This window comes from Corvus moneduloides, chromosome 22 (assembly GCF_009650955.1).
Source record: "Corvus moneduloides isolate bCorMon1 chromosome 22, bCorMon1.pri, whole genome shotgun sequence".
Lineage (NCBI taxonomy): Eukaryota > Metazoa > Chordata > Aves > Passeriformes > Corvidae > Corvus > Corvus moneduloides.
In genome coordinates, this window is record NC_045497.1 from 5094924 (window position 1) to 5115276 (window position 20353).

The 20353-nt window shown below is 46.1% G+C and overlaps 1 protein-coding gene across 1 annotated transcript; it reads right to left on the minus strand.

Annotated features, from left to right (window-relative positions):
* Nucleotides 1–10: 10 nt before the first annotated feature.
* On the minus strand, nucleotides 11–18966 carry C22H1orf167 (chromosome 22 C1orf167 homolog). The gene is made up of 20 exons (XM_032131653.1): nucleotides 18869–18966; nucleotides 13899–13942; nucleotides 13110–13326; nucleotides 12758–12933; nucleotides 12185–12282; nucleotides 11641–11827; nucleotides 11034–11215; nucleotides 10545–10731; nucleotides 10145–10367; nucleotides 9384–9553; nucleotides 9121–9271; nucleotides 8578–8720; nucleotides 7847–8055; nucleotides 6960–7104; nucleotides 4484–4751; nucleotides 3810–3918; nucleotides 3373–3577; nucleotides 3137–3272; nucleotides 1123–1233; nucleotides 11–399 (listed from the first exon to the last, which is right to left on the minus strand). Exons 4-20 carry the CDS (start codon nucleotides 12820–12822, stop codon nucleotides 340–342), a joined length of 2649 nt encoding a protein of 882 aa, XP_031987544.1. The 5' UTR covers nucleotides 12823–12933; nucleotides 13110–13326; nucleotides 13899–13942; nucleotides 18869–18966; the 3' UTR covers nucleotides 11–339.
* Between the last annotated feature and the right edge of the window lie 1387 nt (nucleotides 18967–20353).

Consider the following 20353-nt stretch of genomic DNA (forward strand, 5'->3'; position numbering starts at 1 on the left):
GAAAAGCCTATAAGGTGTTTTTTTGACCTTTAATCAGAACTCCAGCAAAAGCAGAGTCCAGAGGAGAAGAGAATGCAACCTCACAACAACTGGGAGTAACTTCTCCATTTGTGCTGCTACGGAGGTAGGATACAAGTCCTTTAAAGAGGACCTTTCACTAGGTACCATCTCTTCCTGGTTGTTCTTTGGCTGTCATCCTTCTGGCCTGCAGCACTGTTTTTGCCGTAAGAGCAGAGTGTTCTCTTTCTTGATGGCCCAGGACCAGCTCTTTGTTGTGACAGGAGCCGTATCCTCCACATGTCCTGAAATGAGCAGCAGCTGCAGGCAGGCCTACTCCAGTCAGCAGGATCCTTTGTCCTTGCACTGGAATGCTGTGAGCTGCTGCCACCTTCCAAAGGCCTGAAAGAAGAAAGTGGACAAATCAAACACTTGAGTTGCCCTTGGGGGGCTGCAGCCATTCTCACAGAACCCGTAAACATACAGCTTTCCTTCTAGCAAGGGCTCTGCCAGCTCCCTAACCCTTCACTCAAAACCCCTCCCTGTCTTTCCTGGAGCCAGTATGGGGCATGCAGAGTACAAATCAATGTGAGAAAAGAAAGACCAATGCTTCCTCTGCCCTCTATTTTCAGTACCTGCTCCTGTCTCCTTAAAGGAGGACCTAATCCTGCATGACCCTTACAGAGCCAGGCAGAGGAGCACACTGGATATGAGTTCTAGGCTTTGCTCGCTGAAATTCATAGTGATTTGCTTGCCCCTGGGTGCAAATCAGCACAGTCCTCCTGCACCAGTGTGGAGCCTGTTTCTTCCCTGAGTGGGGTCTCAAGAGGCAGGGGATTAGAGGATTAACATCACTAATAACAGCAGGGAAGGGGGCACGTGTCAGGGGAACTGACTCCTGACACAAAGCTTTGAAAAACACCCATAGATGAACCCATGTAAAGCTGGAAGCTTTTTTCCTTTTTTACTGGCAAGTCCCATTCCTTGATGTATTCAACTTCTCCCTAATTCTCCATAAGCAAGTGCATTGTGCAGGGAGAGAGATACAGGGAACACCAGTTGTCCATCTGGGGTGCTTTTTGTACCACTGAGGTCCACTGAATTGAAGCAGTCATAAATGCTTACCTGAGACAGGAGGCTCTTGGCTTCCTCCTCCAAAAGTTTCTGCACCACGCAGCTTTGCAAATATCTCCGTCTCCACACCCTCCAGGCCTTTTCTATCAGCTGCTCCTGGTCCTGCCCGGAAAAGAGGCAGCGCACAGATTAATTGGGCTCTGACAGGCAAATTACCTCACTTCCCTCCAGTCCCACCTTGTTCCAGTTGCTTTCCTGGGTCCCTCTTAAATGACTTTGCATTGGTAACAAACAGAGCTGACTAATAACAGAGCTCTTGCTGAACTACTGTCTCTTGCAGATAGTGTGGCTAATTAAGTCCCAGTACCCTGGGGAGAGAACAATGTCCCATTGTGCTCCAGCACAGCTCCTCAGTGACTATGGAGATGCCCACATTATACAGGCATCATCTTGTTACCTGGGCTAGAGCACATCTCACACAGCTAATGCCCAGGAACCAGGCAGAATATGGGTGTAAGCAGAAGGGGAAGCCAAATGACAGCTCTTGGTAAACTGTGGACACCAGTGGGATGTACCAAGAACACAGATGAGGACAAAGATAATAGTAATTCCTGTGAACCTTTTGCACAGTCTACAGACAATCTAGACAAATCCTGTTCCAGCTTCCCATCTGTAAGGGCAAAGCACAACTGTGTCTGTGGATATGCCAGTCTGTCAAGCTGGCATTTAGGAAGAACAATGAAAAAACTAGCCACAGCAGCAAACCAGGATTTCTGGTGCACACTGGTACTTATGAAACCCCAAGGTCTCATCTCCCAGGATGTATGTGAGGCTACAGGCGAAGCAGGCTTGCCCAGTAACACCCATCACTGCCACCCCAGTGGCACCAGAAACTTTCGTCTCCTGCACGCCTAGGAGAGGAGAGTTTTCTCCCCACCTTATCCCGAAATTCAGGAGATCTTATGTCCTCGGAGGTCAGGTTAGGAAAGTACTGAAAAAGCCATCGTACAAAAGATTGAACTAGATTTTTAGGGTATTTATGCCCAGTACAAGAAAGGTAGCTTTGAACTTGGTGGTATATTTCTCTATGGTGTGCAGAAACGTCAGATCCCATTATGAAAGCAACACCACAAACCCTCAGCCCCAAATCGTTAAAAAGGAGAGAAAAGAAAGATTGCACTGGCACCAGCTTAACACAGGAGCCCCTAAACCAGCAGGGAAATACTCACCAGAATTCTGGATTTACCACAGGAAAGCAGGTCCGGAGAAAAAAAACATGCAAGAAGGGTCTTCTGCTTTCCAGCCGTTCCCTCGCCACGTGGTGTGGGGGAGGGTACAGGCTGAGGCTCTGGGCTCGATGTTACACAAAAAGTAACACCTCGCCACACAGAGCTGGCACAGCAGGACGTGCAGAGCTAACTCCAGCAGACACAGCTGCCGGGACACTCTAAAAGTCTCTCAGAACCGGGGCTCAGAGAGAGCACGTTGGGCGCCAAATGTGGATGGTATCTTTCAGCTTTTTACTGGCTAGGCTAGTGGTTTAATGCCTTAGAAAGCCTCGAGCAGCCTAGAGAGGTAGCACGGGCAATCTAGCACTTTAGTAGCTCTAAAATCAGTACCTGTATCAGCTGCAAAGCAAATACCATCAGCAGAAGCAAAGAGGGAGAAATATAGCTCTCTACTCGCTCAATTTCCCACAGTTAGAAGCTTTCAAAAGAAGCTGACAACAAGAGACGTTCACAGGAAGATAGCTGAGCCAAGAGAGGGCGGGGTCTTCCTCGATCATCTCTTTTATTAGGAGAAGGGGACAGGGGAGGACTGGGGGCGGACCCGGGGTGACCGGCCAATCAGACACTGCTGAAGAGTTTGAGTTACGTTTGGTTTTGCCCCTGCTTAGAACAAAGGAGCTCAGAGCACGTGGCAGAAGCAAGTGTCTTTGGGAGGGGAAACTCAGAGCAGGCAGCAACACCAGGTCTCATCTCCCAGGATGTATGTGAGGCTACAGGCAGAGCAGGCTTGCCCAGTAACACCCATCACTGCCACCCCAGTGGCACCAGACACTCACCAACACCTGAGCCAGTATCACCACCCTGCTAGCTTCCCTCCACTGATGCCATCCCCTTGCCAGACAGAGCAGTCTCCTGTCATGCTGGCATTGGTGCAGTACCACTGTGTGATGCCACCACCTCAGGTATTTCCTCCTGCAGGCAAAGGAGGCAAATAAGCTTTACCAGTCATACAATGGAGCCCTTCCCTGATGGTATCAGCAAGAGGAAGCCCAGAGCCCTCCACTCCACTTACCCAAGCCACTTCTTATCCCACTCCTCCAAGTCCACCTCTGCTGTGTTCTCCTGGATCCTTGCATGTGCACGAGAGGGTCCTACCACATCACGTCTCTCCAGCAGCCTTTCAGCCCTGTTTTGGTTCCTGTAGATCACCAGCCAGCGCTGAATGGTACTGGGAAAAAGTCCAGTTGGTGCTGAATCTTCTCTGCCTCTTCTGCTTTCTAAGAAACAAAAGAGGAATGACACAGGAGCTAACCTTGGAGCTAGAGAGGGAGAGATCAAAGCTGCCATGAGGCCTTAGTCCTTTGACTCCTGAACACAGAAGAAACCCACAGCTCCTAGTCCACAGAGGAATCCCAGTCATTTAGCTGGTAAACACTAATCCCCTTCCTTCCTCACTCACACTCCCCACATGGCCCTGTGAAAGGAAGAGAGGAGGGAAAATCATCTTACTCGTGGACCGAGAGAGAGACATCTTCCTGCTTTTCCTAAAACCTATGAGGGTATTGCACTGCCGTAAGCATTGGGAAAAGGCGGCTGCTCTGGTCCAGTAGTTGCACGCCTGCAAACAGAAATAACACAGCTGCAGCCAAGAGTAAACACAATGCACACAGCACTCACACAAACCAGTCTTAGAGAGACAGGCTCACAACTCTGCAGGTAGCTTAATGTGCTAGACCCCAGGCTGGAAACTGCACAGATGAGATCCCAGCAGGACTGACTCAGCCCTTCCAAATCAATCGACCTCTTTGTAGTTTGCTAGCTGTGAGTCTTTTGAAAAAAGCTGCAACTCTGACAGCTCACTCTGCTCTGCAGGGACAGTGATTATCCCATCTCATCTTAGAGCAGAGAGGAAGGAGTGCTCTCATCTCTCTGGTCAAAATGTCTCCCTTCCTTATTGCTGTACTCCATATGGTTGCTGCAATCAGTGCCAGATTATGGTGATGAAGTTGTGTGCGCAGTCTGTGAAGAAGTTCACAGCAGGGACTAAGCAGTCACCACAAATCAGAACGGGTTTTTATACAAGCCTTGTCACACTATCTCAGTGCCTCATGACTCACTGAGTCTTCATGAGGGAACAGACAGTTAATAGTAACTGTCTCATAGGGAACTTTATCTTCTCTTACTTGTTTGACAGTAGTCACAGATCCCAGGCGCAGGGCTTGCTGTCCTCTTGCAGCCACTCGCCAGCGGTGACAGGCTTTACCTGGAGAGGGCTCCTGCCACTTGTGGTTTCTCCCTCCTGGCACCCGTTTTTCAGCTCTCAAGAGTTTGTCCCTCCACTTAGTAAAGCTCACAACAAGGAGACGGTGCTCTCTGACTCTTTTAAAATAAGAGAGAGCTTCATGCTGCCTCAGTCTACATGCAGTGACCTGGGCCCAAGTGACAAGGCACCTGAAAAGCAGTTAAAAGCGCAGAAAAGACACAGATGCCTAAAGTCACAATTCCATGTCAGACCAAATTCCACCTTCTCCCCTGCCCCGCAGTGTCCCACATAAATGATCAAAGCAAGCCAAAGAGCATTCAACAAGAAAAAAGCCTGTTCCTATTATTCCTTCTGCAATGAAGATTTATGCATTGTTCCCTATGCCACTTATTTTTCCAGTGCCTTATCTTTGGGAGGTGCAAGTTCAGACTCTTCAACTACAGTGTCTTTCTGCTGAAAACCTGCCATCATTTTACTTTAGGTTCCCAGCACTGCTACCTCACACCTACTCAAACCCCAAGAGAATGTCTGCTTCCCTCTGGCCATTTTAGCACTTCCTCCTCTTCAAAGGCGTCTGCAAACTGAATCCAATCTTACACTGTGCTTTTCCTTTGCCTACAAAACAAATGCTTTTCCTAGCCTGCCTTGCCACTACACATACTGGATCCCTCAAAAAAAAAACCAAACAAAACCCAGAATTTAATTAGTCAGTCTTCAATCTATTTCTGTGCTAGCAGCTGACCTGAAAGATGGTGTTTGATGAAGGCTTTTTCATTATGGGTTGAAAACAAAACTGCTAAAATCTCCTTCAGCATAGAACCCAGCAGATTCCTTAAGTCTGCTTGCAGCATTTATGACAGCAGCTTGTTGTCAAGATTCAGATTTTGTTTCTTGGCTGTCACAAACTAAGGCCCTGTAAGGCCCTATGTATGTGGGATGTACAACTAGAATCTTTATGGAGACAATTTTATTCCAAAAAATCAACAACTTCAGGAGTTACTATTACCAGCACTGTAAATCTGCACCCACAATAATCCCTCTGTATCTTGCAGGCTGATGCACCAGAAGCCAGTCTTCCTCTGCAACCAGAGAATCCAATCTGCTTTTAACTCCTGGCTTATCCTTTTGGTTCCTTGTTCCATTTGGACCTTCATTATGCAAATCACCCCACTGCAGCATAAGGCAGAGGTGTAAATATCCTGTGCCTGGCAGGCTTTTTGGAAGATCAAGAGAAGCTATTGCAGGTTATCCTAGCATGAAAAATGCCCCCCTCAGAAGAGACAGGGCCTGTACCATATACAGGTGAGAAATTAGAAGCACTCTCTCATCAAAGGAGACTCAGAAGGAAGATTAATGGGGAGACAGACTCAACAGCAAGGAGCAACATTATGGGCTTCTCCCAAATACAATTCCCACGAGGGAGCCACACAGATGGATTTGCAGAGGAAAATGCAATTGGGTGGCATAAGTGCAGAGTTTAAACATCACAGCCACCAAAGTTTTAATGGGTTTTTAGTTGCTCTTTCCTCTGCAGATCTTTGTGTCCTCTCAGTCTGAACCTGCAGTTCCAAAGAAAACCTGCTAGGGCCAAACCTGCACTTCTCATGCCTCAAATGAACCCTTGGCATAAATAATCTTATTCATTCTTATCCTCCTGAATTATTTCAAAGAAACACCTCAACAATCCTGGTTCACTACAGCTGGACACTTCTCTGCACTTCAGGCAGGCACTGGTCTCATACAACATAAACTACAAACAAAACTGTTTTCAATGAGAAAGCCACTGAACACAATTAATTCTTGTGTTTTCAGGATCTGCAACATAAGATTCAAAGACAGACTACAGCTTCACCTATACTGTAATAACACCAAGATGAGTTGAATATCATGGTTCTCCCTTCATAAGCTTTATACTGCTTTGCCGCAGGAACAAACTGAACTCAATTTTTCACATTAAATAAAATCAACACACTGCGTCCAGAATCCTAAGAGACTCAGATTCGTAAACATCAGATCTCTGTAAGACCTCTGCCCACTATTCCTTCCAGCAAATACTAAGTGAAATGAGGCTTTCAACTTTTAAACTACACAAATTTGTTTGCATCTCTCCCTCACTTAGTGTACAAATACCACCCTGCACAACTAAGACTGAATACAAGTTCTGGAAAGAAAAGAATTTTTGAAAGACAAAAATGAGGTGGGGTGTGAGGCTATAAGTAAGAGATCCCTTAAAATAGACACATCCTCAGAGAAGCGCTCCTACAGAAGCTCCATTTACATATCAGCTATGCACACTTTCAAACCCAAGCTCTGCTCTGAATACAGTGGATACTACTACGTAAATTGTTCTTCAAGCAGAGCTTCCTTTAGCAATGCTTTGAGAGCAAGAAACAAACCTGTGCAGGAGAAAACGTTCCCAGAATAAAACAGCATATTTCTGCTTCCTTGTTTGGTAATACCATGTCTGCAGGACCAGCCTCTTCTTCTCCTGGCAGCTGTGCCGAGCCCATCGCTGCTGCAGTTCTCTCAGAACACGCTTCCCTGGGAGAGAACACACCTTCCTGAGCTCAGCCCAATGACTGTCTCCATTGCAGAGTCCAGACAAGAGCAAAGAATACATCTCCTGCAAACACCAAATGGGACCAAACTTGCTAAGATTCCCTGTCCTCTCTTTACCAGCTAAAGAGACTTTTCAATTCACCTTGTAGTTTTTTGCCTGCAAGGCAGTCAGACCTTCTTTGAAATTTTCCCTGCAAGAGATCATAGATCACTTCCACTCTTATCTGCAAGGCAGTTTTCCATTAAAAATTGGGAGTTTTTCTTCCCTGGCACAGCCTAAGTACTTAAGAGCATATGGAATTCCTTGAGGGATCAGGACTAAGTTTAAGCCACCCCAAAAGATACACCCTGTTTCCGCTGAAGCAAAACCTGACTGCTTGGTCTGAGGAGAAGTGTTCAAACTTGGAATGCTGTATGGAACTCCATTTAACTCCCCAGCTGCTAAAATACACTGCTTGAACACTCTTTTGGTAGTGCAGAGAGAAGTGCCAAAGGAGCATCTTCCCTAATATAAAGCACTACAAAACAGTAGGGCATGGGTCCTGCTGATAGCCAGAAGAATGCAGTCACACATGCACCTACTGACTCCTGGAGTAGTTATGTGCCTTTCCAGAAGAGCACTGCATATAATCACAGCCAAAAGTGTGACTTTCTTCATCCCAACCATTCCCAGAGCTTCCCTCTTCTACAGACACAAGCGATGCAGTGGGATGGGGTAACTCACTTTGCCAGCAAGAATGCCAACGCCACAGAGCATCAGCAGTCATCTGGTGAACATGACACCTGAATCTCTGGTCGACTTCCACTTTCTGGGCCAGTCTCCTTTTCCACAGGCTGAAAGCCATCTGCAAACAATGAACTCCATGTTTTAGGGCTGCTGCTGCTTTTTGGTTCTTATTTTCCATGACCCAGTGGTGCCAGCTGAGAAAGGCTCTGAGAAGGACAAAGGTCACTGCACTGACTGTAGGAACAACTCACAGAGATACACACCCTGGTAGCGGAAAATTTAACAACAAACATATATGCGAGGGAGTTTTGGAAACACATCTGATCTGTTAACATCCTTTCCCCTTTAAATGTCAGGAGAAATGATGGACAGGACAAGCTGTTGGGAGTAAGGTGTTCTGTCCTGGCTGTGCCAAGGCTGTTGTGCTCTTCATCTTTGGAATCAGTAGAGAGCAAGGCCAGTTCAGTGGACAGGAAGTTACCGGGACTTGTTATCAGCAGAGCTGGGCTTGCTCTAATTTGTGAGGCATCCCATCAAACCAGAAATTACTGTGTTCTGACATAGTCATTTTGAAGCTGGAAAAACCCCAAAATAATGGGCTGCAAAACTCCCACTGAAGACACAAAAAGATAGCTAGAGGAAGAATTTTTTCCTTTTTTTTATTAAAGCAAGTGTAAAGCTTTCGAAACAGAGAGCTTTAGGAAACTTATGGAAAGCACAATCCCTACCGAGACAGCCGAATGCGCCTGCAGTACTGCTGGGCCTTTACATGATGTCGAGTTCGAGCTGACCAGACAATGAAGCACCTTTGCAGGCAGTATTTCTCTTCTTGCTGCCAACAACTCCTCACCTTCTTGTCAGAACTGCAGCCCTGTAATCCAGAAAGGCCAAAAAGGGCCTTGAACTGCTGTTATATCACAGTTACTCCACATAGCTCAGCTGCCTCTCCTTGCCACTGGGACTTCTGTGATTGCTCGGCTCTGTTGCTAACCCACAAACCCCACATGAACACCCAGACATGAGGCTCTAACACATCCCTTTTAAATCCTTGACACCTGCCCCACTTCCACTCAGATGACAAATGGTAGGGAAGAGTTACCCTGAGAAAAGTTTCAATCTCCCAACTCTTCTGTCTGAGAGAGAACAAAAAAGACAAAACAGCAGTGAGACCTTCCATATGCTGATATGGAAACCCAAAGGCTCTTTGCTAAACTTGGCTATGCAGAAAACACTTGTATATTTACATTTTACACAACACTTTCGAGCCTCACCTCTTCCCATGCAGAGTAACTGGTGAGAGGCTGGGAATTATTATCTGGACTCTGCAACACCAAAGACTGGAACTGACTCCCCACAAACCAATTTCTTCTGCAAGACGAAAGCGTCGGGTGAGGAGGGAAAGAAAGAAGAAGATAAAGTCTCCTGGAAGGATGGTGTGAAATGACATGAGGGATTATCCAGAGGCAAGGGATTCAGACAGTCCAAACAAGGGGTCGCTCCTACCAGCATCCCAAAAAACCAGTCTCCAACTCACCCAGATCCAGGGAAGGAGGTCTGCAAGCACAGCTCCCCACCCAGCTCAGCTGGCAGCTCTGTGCACTGGTGGAATTGCAGGAAAGAACTGTGACACAACATGTGTGTGACGTCCTCAGCAGTCAGAAGGGAGGAGAAGCCGTGCTGGCTGCTGTCACTAAGACTGCATTCCTGCAGGTATGAAGGGAGGAACACGCTGTGAGGTGAGTGTTCTCACAGTGCAAGCACTCAGCTAACAGTTTGGACCATGCAATTTACGCCCTTTTTCATCAAGGATTCAGGCAAATCCAGAATGCATCCAAAGGAACTGCAGGCTAGCAAGGACACCTCTAGAGTGCGAACATTAAGTGATGGGAAAGTTATTTCTATACTACTAATTTCCATATTGAATGCAGAAATACATGTATTTCTATACTGAGAGAAGGGGAAATGGGCATATGCACTGTCTCAGTGAGGAAGCTCTTTATATCTCATCCCTTCCACCTTGCAGCCACAAACAGAAGCAAGTGTACAAGGGAACCTCACTAGCTCAGCACCTTCCCACATCTCTAACTGATGAACCAGAAAAGGCACAGAGAGCATTGACTTTACACTTTCAGATTACATTTCAGCTTCAGGACCCCACAGATTCAGTGCTCTTCAGCACTAAGTTTAAAGCACAGTTTGCTGATGACAGTATCATGTTGAAGCAGAAATTTTCCCCTGAAAAATCCCAGCAATTTAATATCTCAGAGCAGTCTGGGTGTATCAAGATTTTCTCACCTTTTCCAGTGAGCTTTGAGAGGTCAGAGTAGCTGGTGCACTGCTGCCAAAGCCAGATGATGTTGAGAGGTCCTCAGAAGGCAGCATGGCAAGAGGTTCCTCATAGACAGATCTATGCAACTGCTCAGAACATTGTTCAATTGTCTTCAGCATGAGATACTTTTGGTGCCATAATTTCAGAGTTTTTCTGAGTTTACACTGCTCCAAAGTCTGAGAGAAAGAACTGAGACAGAAGATACTGAGACAGTAAAGTGACAGAAGAAGAACACCAGAGGGGGTGACTAGCACAGACATGATGGACAATAGATGGGGTAAAAGCGGTTCTTGCAAAAGGTTCAGAAAGTCAAGTGGACACTACTAATGGGGCCAGGGCTCCAGTGACTGGCTCTTCTGCACTCACTCAGCTTTGTGATGCTCACACAGCCTTGTTTTCCACAGCAGATACACTCTCTGCAGCTTCAGTTTTTGGCGGAAGTCATCAAAAGAGTAGACTGTTTTCTCCAGAAACTGTCTCTCTCCAGTCCATGATGTCTGATCTTCATGCCTCTTTGTCACAGTCTTGTCAGCTACTGAGCTTATAACTGCTCCTGAACCAGTTACATAAAGGAACAAGAGATCGTTTGTCTCCAGGCATTCCAACTCAGCCCATCCCAACCCTCAAACTGCTTCTTTTCAGCAAGGTTTAAGAGTTTCTGTTTGGTTTATGAAGCAGAGCAACAAATCTCCCTTTAGCTTCACTGACATGCCCAGAACTAGCCCACTCTGGTTTGTTCATATCCTGTATCATCTGAGCCCCTCTGTTTTCAGGCTGTTTTCAGTGTAGAAGAAGAGAAGAAGGAGCCTAAGCACCTCCAAAGTTTAGATTCTGCACAAACCCCAAGCTGCTCACCATAATGCCGCCTCCATTGTAGGAGGAAGAGGTTCACCACTGCCTGCTTATCACCTCCTCTGGTCTGCAGCATCACAACCCACTGCTGGAAGTGCTTCCTCAGTGATGCTGCTCTGAGATAAGCCAGGTTGCTCCTGTCAAGTGCCTTCTGCTCAACAGTCTCCTTCCATGTACTGAAGCACCTGAGAATATAAAAAGAAAATGCTGAAAAACACTTATACAAGCTTATGTGTCTTCCTGAGGCTGGGTTTAGTTCAGGAAAGACAGACAGAAGCTGTCCCCTGAGCTTCTGTTCCTTTATTTCAGTAACAAGCCACTGTCATGCTTAGAGCACAGCAGCACAGTGACTGGTCTCGGGTTTGGCCTTTCAGGACATCAGAAGTCAGGACAAGAAATTTTTGGCAGTGCACAGGAGGCAAGTCGTAACATCTCTGGCCACAGGAGTTCCTTTTCATGTTTCTACCCCTACTTTAATCTTTACTAATTCTTAAAACAAAAGGATAGATGGCTTTAAGACGGAACAACTATTACTGTCTGGGTTGGCTCTGTTATTCCTTGTTCACAGCGAACATACTTTTCACATGAGAAACAGACCTCATCAACTCACCGGGAGACCAAGTGTCTTTGGATTTGAGTTGTCAGTGTTAGAATCTGTTTCATTTCCAAGCTTTGGGAATGCCACAACCAGAAAATGTTTTGTAGCTTCTTCTTTTCTAGCAGAGCACGGGCTTTCAAAAGCCTGGCTTCCTCTTTGCTCAGCAGCTCCTTCTGCAGGCACCACAGTCTGAAAGCTACTGTGTCGCAGGGCAGGAAGAGATTGACAGGAAGAGAAATAATAGAACTTCAAACAACTTAGTGTCACACAGCAAACATTCCCTAGCTTAACTCCAAGCTGCCAGAGAAAGGACACTTAAGGAAGGCAGCTCACGTTGCTGGAGCAACACATGCTGCAGCTTAATTCATACAAGGAATAAGGCAAAAGGTGTATGACATGGTGAGTGGCCATCCTCTCACCATCACAGATACTAGCCCAGCTACTTGCACGATCACGTTCTGAAAGAGCTCAAAACAACAACTAGACACAAACCAAAAAAACTGATGAAACAGCAATTATCTCCAAGCTGTTCCAAGGCTATGGAATGTGTGCTTACCAGCCAGCCGTCTGATGTCTCTGATTGCTTCAGCTCTCCAGCAGAACTCCTCTCCTCTCTGCCTATGACGAAGCTGTGTCCACAGTTCTCCCTCCATCCTGAAAGAGCCACAAGCATGCCTTACATCCAGCTGTCCCAAGAGGCACTCAGAACAGAATCCAGGGCTTTCCTCTCTCTTTTTGTCTCAACTTGTTCTTCTGCCTTCAGAATCAGAAGGCTCAACAAAAGGCTTTTGACACCTCTACTGTCAAACTACTACTAGAGACTGCAGTATTGCCTCATTCCAACCTCATTTACACCAGTATCACATATGCAGGTGATAGCTGAAGCCAAGAATTAGTACAGGAGTATTTCTGTCAGACACTCAAATCAGACTGCAAACGCTGGTGCACAGAAGCTCTGAAATAGGACTGTTTGGTTTTTAACACTAAACTATTAATTCTTGCAGTGTTTATCCACAGCAACGCATCCAAGGACATGGAAACAAGTCTGCTATCATTTGAAAAAAGATTTCCCTGTGTTTGTGAACCTCCCCTCGTCCAAGATAACAGAAAGAGAACACTCTATGCTTACCTACGAGCCTGCTCCGCTTCCTTTGAGTATCCTGTTGTAAGCTGATGCCGAGCTGAGGTTGTCATAGTTGCTGATCTTCCTAGTCCAAAAATCCCTGCTGATGAACTTTGGGTACAGGAGTAAGGCTCAGGCTGCAGAGCTTCCTTCTTGCTTTGTTTTGCCACAGCTTCCTTCCACTGAAGAAGAAACCACACTATTAGAACAACCTGCAGACAGAGTATGGGTACCAGGGTCTACATCACTGAATTTCACACAGGGTACCCCTTCCTCCTCCCTATCCAAACAGGATTTGTGCCTTCTCTGAGTGCACAGCAGAAAGCTCACGGCACCACTGACCCTAGCCAGTGCTCACCCTCTGGAAGCTGGCAGCTAGCAGACTTGAAGCATGTCTCTGCTGGCCCACCTCCAATTGTGTCCTCCTCTGGTGCACAGCCCACTGCAGAGCACCTAGGCCCTTCTGAAGCAGCTGGTGTCTGTAAAGCTTCCTGGCTGCCCTCTTGGAAAGGATATGTCTCCTCCAGGCTTGAAAACACCTTGTTAGGATTTGTCTGTCACACAAGTGCTGGAAACTTAAAAACAAAAAGCAGAGGTGAGTTCCAGTTAACAGAAAGGAAAGTTAAACCAGCCAGGAGGTGGCAATCAGAGTTCAGCCATCACATTGTAAAGAGGTTATTTCAAATCATTCTCTCTAAAGAATGGAAAACATGCAATCTCACACCAAATTAAGGAATCACTGTTGCTAAACTGGTAACAACCTCATTCACATCTTATCCACAAATTTGAATTCCACCTCATAGATAAGTCTAGCTCTTGATTTTCACTATCTGTGCAGTGAGCACACTGGAATTTGCTGTACTGAACAGTAGCATTGATGGTACCAACACTTCTTCATTGCTAGCAACAACGAAGGCTGAATTTAGAAGATAGAATTGAAAAGATACAGAAATTATTTTTTAGATCATGCTTCATTCTAAATGGCAACCCCTTGAAAAAAAGCGGATGCAGCCCCTCTGCCAACCACGGCAGATTAACGTAGGCTAAGTCCTAAACCCAAATGTTCCCAGGGACATGGCTCCTTAGCCACTTTCCAGAAGTGCTCCTCTGTTAACTACCAGCACACTCAAACACAGAGTCTTTTTACCTTTGCTCATTCACCTTCAATGACCAGAAGCTGTTCTTTGAGATCTGCAAACAGACAAAAGACAGTAGTTCACAATTATTCACACTGCTCCACTCTATTGAAGAATTTGTCTTTGTGGCACACATCATTTTGGATGGAGCAGGGCTGCCTCAAGGTCGCGTATTATGTCAGATGCCTTGGATACTGCTCCCACACCATTGCTCTGTGAATATTCTTACATACTTCAGTCATGAAAAAGCACAAAAAGCCTGAAATCTCAGGGCCCTGCAACAATGCACAGAGTAAAAACCAGTTTAATGCTTTCCCTTGGCATGCAGATCAGAGAATATAAAAAGGTGTTTACATTCCCAAAAACAACCAAGTTGACAAGCTGGTCTTTAGGAAGAAGCATGTGAGATGGAAAGATGCATACACTGGGCTGAAGCAGGACTGTAAGAGACGAGATCTGGCCATTCAGTGACAAGATAAAACTATAGGACAAGCATCCCCATCACTTGTACCTCAACTCTGCACCTCTAGCAAGTGGCAGAAACAAGCACAAGTAATACCTGTGAACAAGGATGCTTCACAGTGAGCACACCCTCACCTCTCTGGGCACAGTTTTCTGTGTCTGGCTCCCTTCTTCACAGCACCGTGGCTCTTTGGCATTCCTCTCTACAGAACATTCTTCAGACTGCTCGAGATTGCCATCAGCTTCCAAATTCCTCCAGCTGCTTTGGTAGGAGTATTTGTTTCTCCTTCCTTTTCTGCTCATGTTCATACAATCTACATCAGAATGTTCATTAAAACCTTCTTCAGCCGGCGTATCCAAAGGACTGGACTGGCTGCTGCCCACTGCAGCCGTTCTTCTGGCTGCTTGTGGTCTGGAGTCACACACCTCTTCTGACTCTTTGCTGCACTTAACACAAGAGTTGTTGACTTCTACAGTTTTAACACTAAGCTGCTGGCCTGGTCTAAACTCTTTATCTCCAGGAGGAGAAGCGATGCTCACACACACTTCCGTAGGAGTCCCACAAATGCCTAAACCAACATTCATCTGAGCCCCTCCCAAATCTGTCTCCAGTAACACCTGCAGACCCTCTGCATAGAGACTGGCTGGAAGGTCTTTCTTCCAAGACTCAACACATGGAGACGCTCCATTAGATGTCTCTTCTCCTTTAATAACCCTTCTGGGAGAATTACTTTTTCTGTGAACATAAAGACTGCCAGTTTCCAGAGACGGCTTTATGAGGGACTGGCATCTGAAGAAAGGGGAACAACTGAAGGAGGAATCTGCTTCTGTGTCCACTAGCCTGCCAGAGCCCACTCCAGAAGCAAAGGTTTGTGGTTGGATGCCACCTGAAATTTTGGTTCTCCATGTGTTTGAGCCAATGTATCCATATCTGTGAGAGACAGAGAGAGGCTCAGCACGACTGAAGTCCCTTGTCACTGCACTAAGGCTCCAAACTTTAGCAAATGGGACACCCCATTTCAATCTTGCCTGATCAGCACTGGTTTTTACTGCAGCTAGCTGTTCTCCCATGGTCAGGATACTGGGACCTAAATCATCAGGAGCAAAGCCTGAATGACCAATGACTGGAGAAGACTCGGGCTCCAGAGGGAGGGAGCCCCGTATCCCCATCAATGCACTTTCTTGCTTAAGCCTCTGGAGTGAACAGTACAAGCTAGCAGAAATCCATGAGGATTGCAAAAGAGACTGAAAAGACTCCAAACTAGATGGATCAAGATTCCCCAGGGTCAGGGCTGAACTGTCACAGGTGTTCACACTTTCACTTGAGCTCCTTAAAGAAGGACCCACCACTAATTCATGCCTAAGAGGGGAATCTGCAGCATGAGATGACAAACATGCATTGACCAGTAAAGGGTTCACAGGATCCATACAAGAAGCAGCATAAAGCTGATGCTGTTTGTTTTCTACTGGATAGTCACAATTCTTGTTTCTTCTTTCTGAATAGTGATGGTGAACAGTGTGTATGGAGCAGCTACCAACTGCCTTTGCTTCCTGATGGTGTTGTTGAGGAAAGTCAATACTCTCACTCCTTCTCCCTTCTAAACCACAAACCTCAAGGTGCAAGGTCTCTGGGGGAGATTCACAGCAGAGAGCACTGACAAAGCAAGATGGGGGACTCTATGAGCCACACACTTAGACCTGTGCTGCTGCAGCCTAGGGCACAGACTATTCTGCTGCAGCAAACAGGAACTGGAGAACTGGCTGGCAGTGTCCAGGAACAGCTGAGAAGGGCAGGAGAGATTAGTCTGTCTCAGACAGGGGTCTCTTCCCATCTGACAGAGGTGTGGTACACAGCTAGCCCTGTGCTGCTGTCTCTGGGCTTACACCGAATGCTGCAACCTCAGGCCAGGGATGAGAAATGTCTACTCGACTTCTAGTGCCCAAATACAGACTGAAATTCATGTTCTTCTGAATGTTTCTTTGCTCTGAAGAAAAAGAAGAAGAAATATAAGCAAAACACCATGTGTACTTCCTATCTCGCCTAGTTTGCTAAAGCCTTTGGGTACCTCCCTTGTGAATTTCTTGTCTCTGATCCACCAGCCTCAGTCCTGAAAGTGTTATGGACACTATTCTCTTCCTGTTTTTCAGCAGACAATCACATCTGGCAGAGCAGGAATGATTGAAAGGGACTGATTCAGTTCTCAACAAAAAACCTGGAAAACAAAGACTTCCAGCATTATACACCTGCAGCCTCAGAAAGAATTTGTTGCTAGCAAGGCTGAATTATCCTGCTGCCAAGACAAGGTAGTATGTAGCAGCTTTTCCTGGATGTTCTATATCCAGATCTACATGACACCAACCAACAACAGGCCTAAAAAAAAATTTTCACAGAAGTCAGAGCAACATGATTCCAGCTGGAGTACAATGCTTACCCCTCATCATTTACGGGAAATCCAACTCAGATCTCCTCCACATTCATATTTTCTTCAGGGCTTGTGGGAAAGGTAGGGCCTTGACTTGAAATTCTCTTTAACTGCTTTACAAGTGAAAATTTGTTCACATGCTACAGCCCTGCAAAGGTTCAAGGCTACACAGACTTATTTCTTCTTGTCTGCACTAAAGGATGAAACCACGTTTACATATCCAGAGAAGCCAGACTGTCCCCTAATCTGGAAGATTTACAGCATCGCTGGGAGACCTAATTTGCAATCTAGCCACTAAGTCTGATGGTTATACATATAACACTCATGCTGAGAATGGATTCTTAAGTTGCTGCTAACAGGTAAGTGCAATTTGAGAGGACTGTGCTTCCATTCCCTCAGATTTTAAAAGCAAGTTGTCAATCACTGTCATTCTAACCACAATTCTTTTCCACCTCTTTTAAAAAATGAAAATGGTATTGTATAAAGACACACACATCTCTATCATCTTAAAACCCCCAGATCAATTTGAGAAGAGACAGCAGCGGCCTATGAAATCAATGCCCATTGTCTTTTTCAAACACACTCTAATCCCAGAAAGCCTCCTGTCAAATTGCACTCTGTTTCCAAGCTGTGTTTATCTCATTCTCTTCTAAGAGAGCATTTGAGGCTGTTTTCCGTTTGTAACAGCTCGTTTTTCCCTCTCACATGCAAACTCCTTCAGTAATCACCACAATCTGGGGAGCAAACACAGTTCCTAAAGCAGCAGGAGACAGTCAGGCAGTGTTGCAATTATCCCTGGAAACTGCTGTTACTGCCTTTCATATATCTCCGAGGGTGCCGTGAACAGAAAGATCCCATTATTTTTTCCAGACAAGTTGAAGTTGGCAACTACAGAGTGAACAGACAAAGCACAGCTGCCTTCCTTAGAGTGCCTATCACTGCATGAAGTATAACCACAAAATGCAGTGCACTCCTTGCATCCCAGAAATACCCAATCGACAAGTAATGTGTCACAAAAGGGTGATTTAAATTGCAAAACGACATAAACCCACCGTGTTTATCAGTGCTGTTTTGCTCTGTGAACACCCAAAACCTGGCTCTGGACTACCTTATGCTCAATAATCTGGACATAATCTATTTTCTTGATAATAATCTATTTTTTTTGATAACTTGTGATTTTTTTTTTAGCTCTCCATTTCAGTTCTTTGTGCTAGGTACCAGGTTCTCAACACATCACCATGGTTATTTCAGGTGGTGTCCTTCACCTCACCCATTCCTAATTTCAGTCTCATTGAGATCTGGAAGAAAAAGCATCCTTTCAAAATCATGTTTGTGTGCCTTCTGAAATTGCTGCTCAGGACTTTAACATAACCTCTTTTAAGCAGTAGGGTTAATCTCACTCACAACACGACTTTATGAAGATCTTCTTAGAACTTCTTCTGAGGCCAAAAGAGATACTCAAGGCAAACTGCACATTTTATGAACTGCAAAATCCATGACCAATGGATTTTATATTAGTTTTTATAATTCCAACTAAAACTTTCAATGCATGCTTACTATATACACACTTTGCAGCAACACACCAATGCATTAAAACCTGAAACAAATTCAATTAAGCAAATAAAAATTAAGATGATCAAGTTATTTCTGTTGTTACAAGCAAAAGGAAGTAAATAGCACAGTTCATGAAAAGTAAATCAAGCTCTTTCAAGCAAATGCCATTTCAGCAATATGGTAACAACGCCAGACCCATAATAAGCACATATGCGCTGCACAGAGTGCTTATTTCCCCATCCCTGCAGACCAAGGCTGACCCATTTCATATTCCACGTAAGGGCTAGTGTTTACTCCGAGATCACACTTCAAGTGCCTTAAAAGCAGGTTTTTCCTAAACACTGCTCTCAGCGTTACAAACCAAACAAACCATCGCTGCTGTCGCATGACGCCTGTGAGATCAACAGGCACATACAGGTAGTCTTCCCTCCCCAGTGCTGCCATCCAAGCACCGGCCGGTGTCCCGGGATGCGGTAGTGGGAGCGAGAAGCCCCTCGCCCACGGCCCAGGCCCCGCTCAGCAACCCCCATGACTCCACTTACCCACTCCGAGAGGCACCGGCTGCACTGCTGGGCCCCGGGGACTAACCACACGCGTCTGAGCCGGCACGTCCTTCGCGGCGATAACCAGCCTCGGCCCCCTCAGCGCCCGCGCCCCGCGCCCGCTCCAGCTGGGGCTCCGTAAGCAGCTTATCCCCGCGATTAGGTTGGTGACCAGGGCTACAGATGGCCGGGGAAAGCCGCTCGGGGCCATGGCTAATTAAAGCCGGGACCCGGCCAGGGAGAGGGAGGGCTCATCCCGGGCGGGAGCCGTGCCTCTCCCGAGCAGCGCCTCAGGACACGCGCCACGTCTTCCTCTTCCCCCTCCTCCTCCGGACCAGAAGCCGCCAGCGCTGAGGGAGGCACCTGCCCTGGGCGGGCTAGGCTTAATCCTGGGGATCTGCCCGCTCACCACCAAAACCCGGGGCACAGCGGGACCTGAGCATTTAAAAAAAAAAAAAAAAGCAAAACCAGCCGAATGGAGCATCGCACCTGTCTGGGTGAGGAGATCTCGCTGAGACCCCACGAGAGTCCCACCAGGAAGCCAGCGAGGCCATGCTCTGGCACAGCAGCTCCGTGAATCCCCTCACGTCCTCCTGAACCAGGAACACTCTCTTCCTCCTCAGCCAGGACAGGGGTCTGTTTTTAGCATCACCTCTGATTTATTCCTCAAAATAGGTATCCTTGAGGCACTCTAAGCTGAGTGTTACTCCTGCCTTGCTCTGCTCCCCAGAGCTCCCAAATGTACCAAATTTTCCACAGAAAAACGCATGGCAGGTCAGCTACATAGGTATTTCCAATGTACAACATCTGGGAAGGCCTCGCTAGATATAACTGACTGTGCCAATATCCAAAACCCACAGCATTTAATGCAGTCATTTTCAGTCTGTGGTACATAGGTCTAGCTAAAAAAAACCCACAAAAACCTGAGCATTTAAATGTGTTATTCAGGGATCTGTGCTGTCACTGTACAGTTCTAAAGAGCTGAAAAAACCCATTCACATAAAGGCTCTGCACTCCACAAGCCCCAGCAATTTCTGCCTACTCTTTCCTTCTTTGCCATCTAATCACAAGAACAGACCAATTCCTGTTCTTGTGCCCTATTATATGTAAAACCTGTAAAATGAATGCCCAACACTCCTTTTGAGAGAGTAAAGTCAACTACCACACTTCTATGGCCACTGTAGTGCCTGTGCGGCAGAGTAGAGGAAGCATCTGCTTATGTTTGAAGTGATCAAAGTTGGGAGAAAACTGCTTGGTTTTAAAAATACAAATGGAATGGTTCTGGAGGTTAGAGCAAAGTCAACAGGGGTCTTGGTTACCAAAGAATCAACACAGCAGCAGGTCTTGTCAAGAGAAATGCAGTTGTAAAATAACAGATAGAAACTTTGAAAATTTACTTGCTTCAGGAAAATACATATCTTCCTAGCACTAGAATTCTGCCAAAGCTAACTCCTTTTCTTTTGTAAATGATCCTGTTGGAATTTG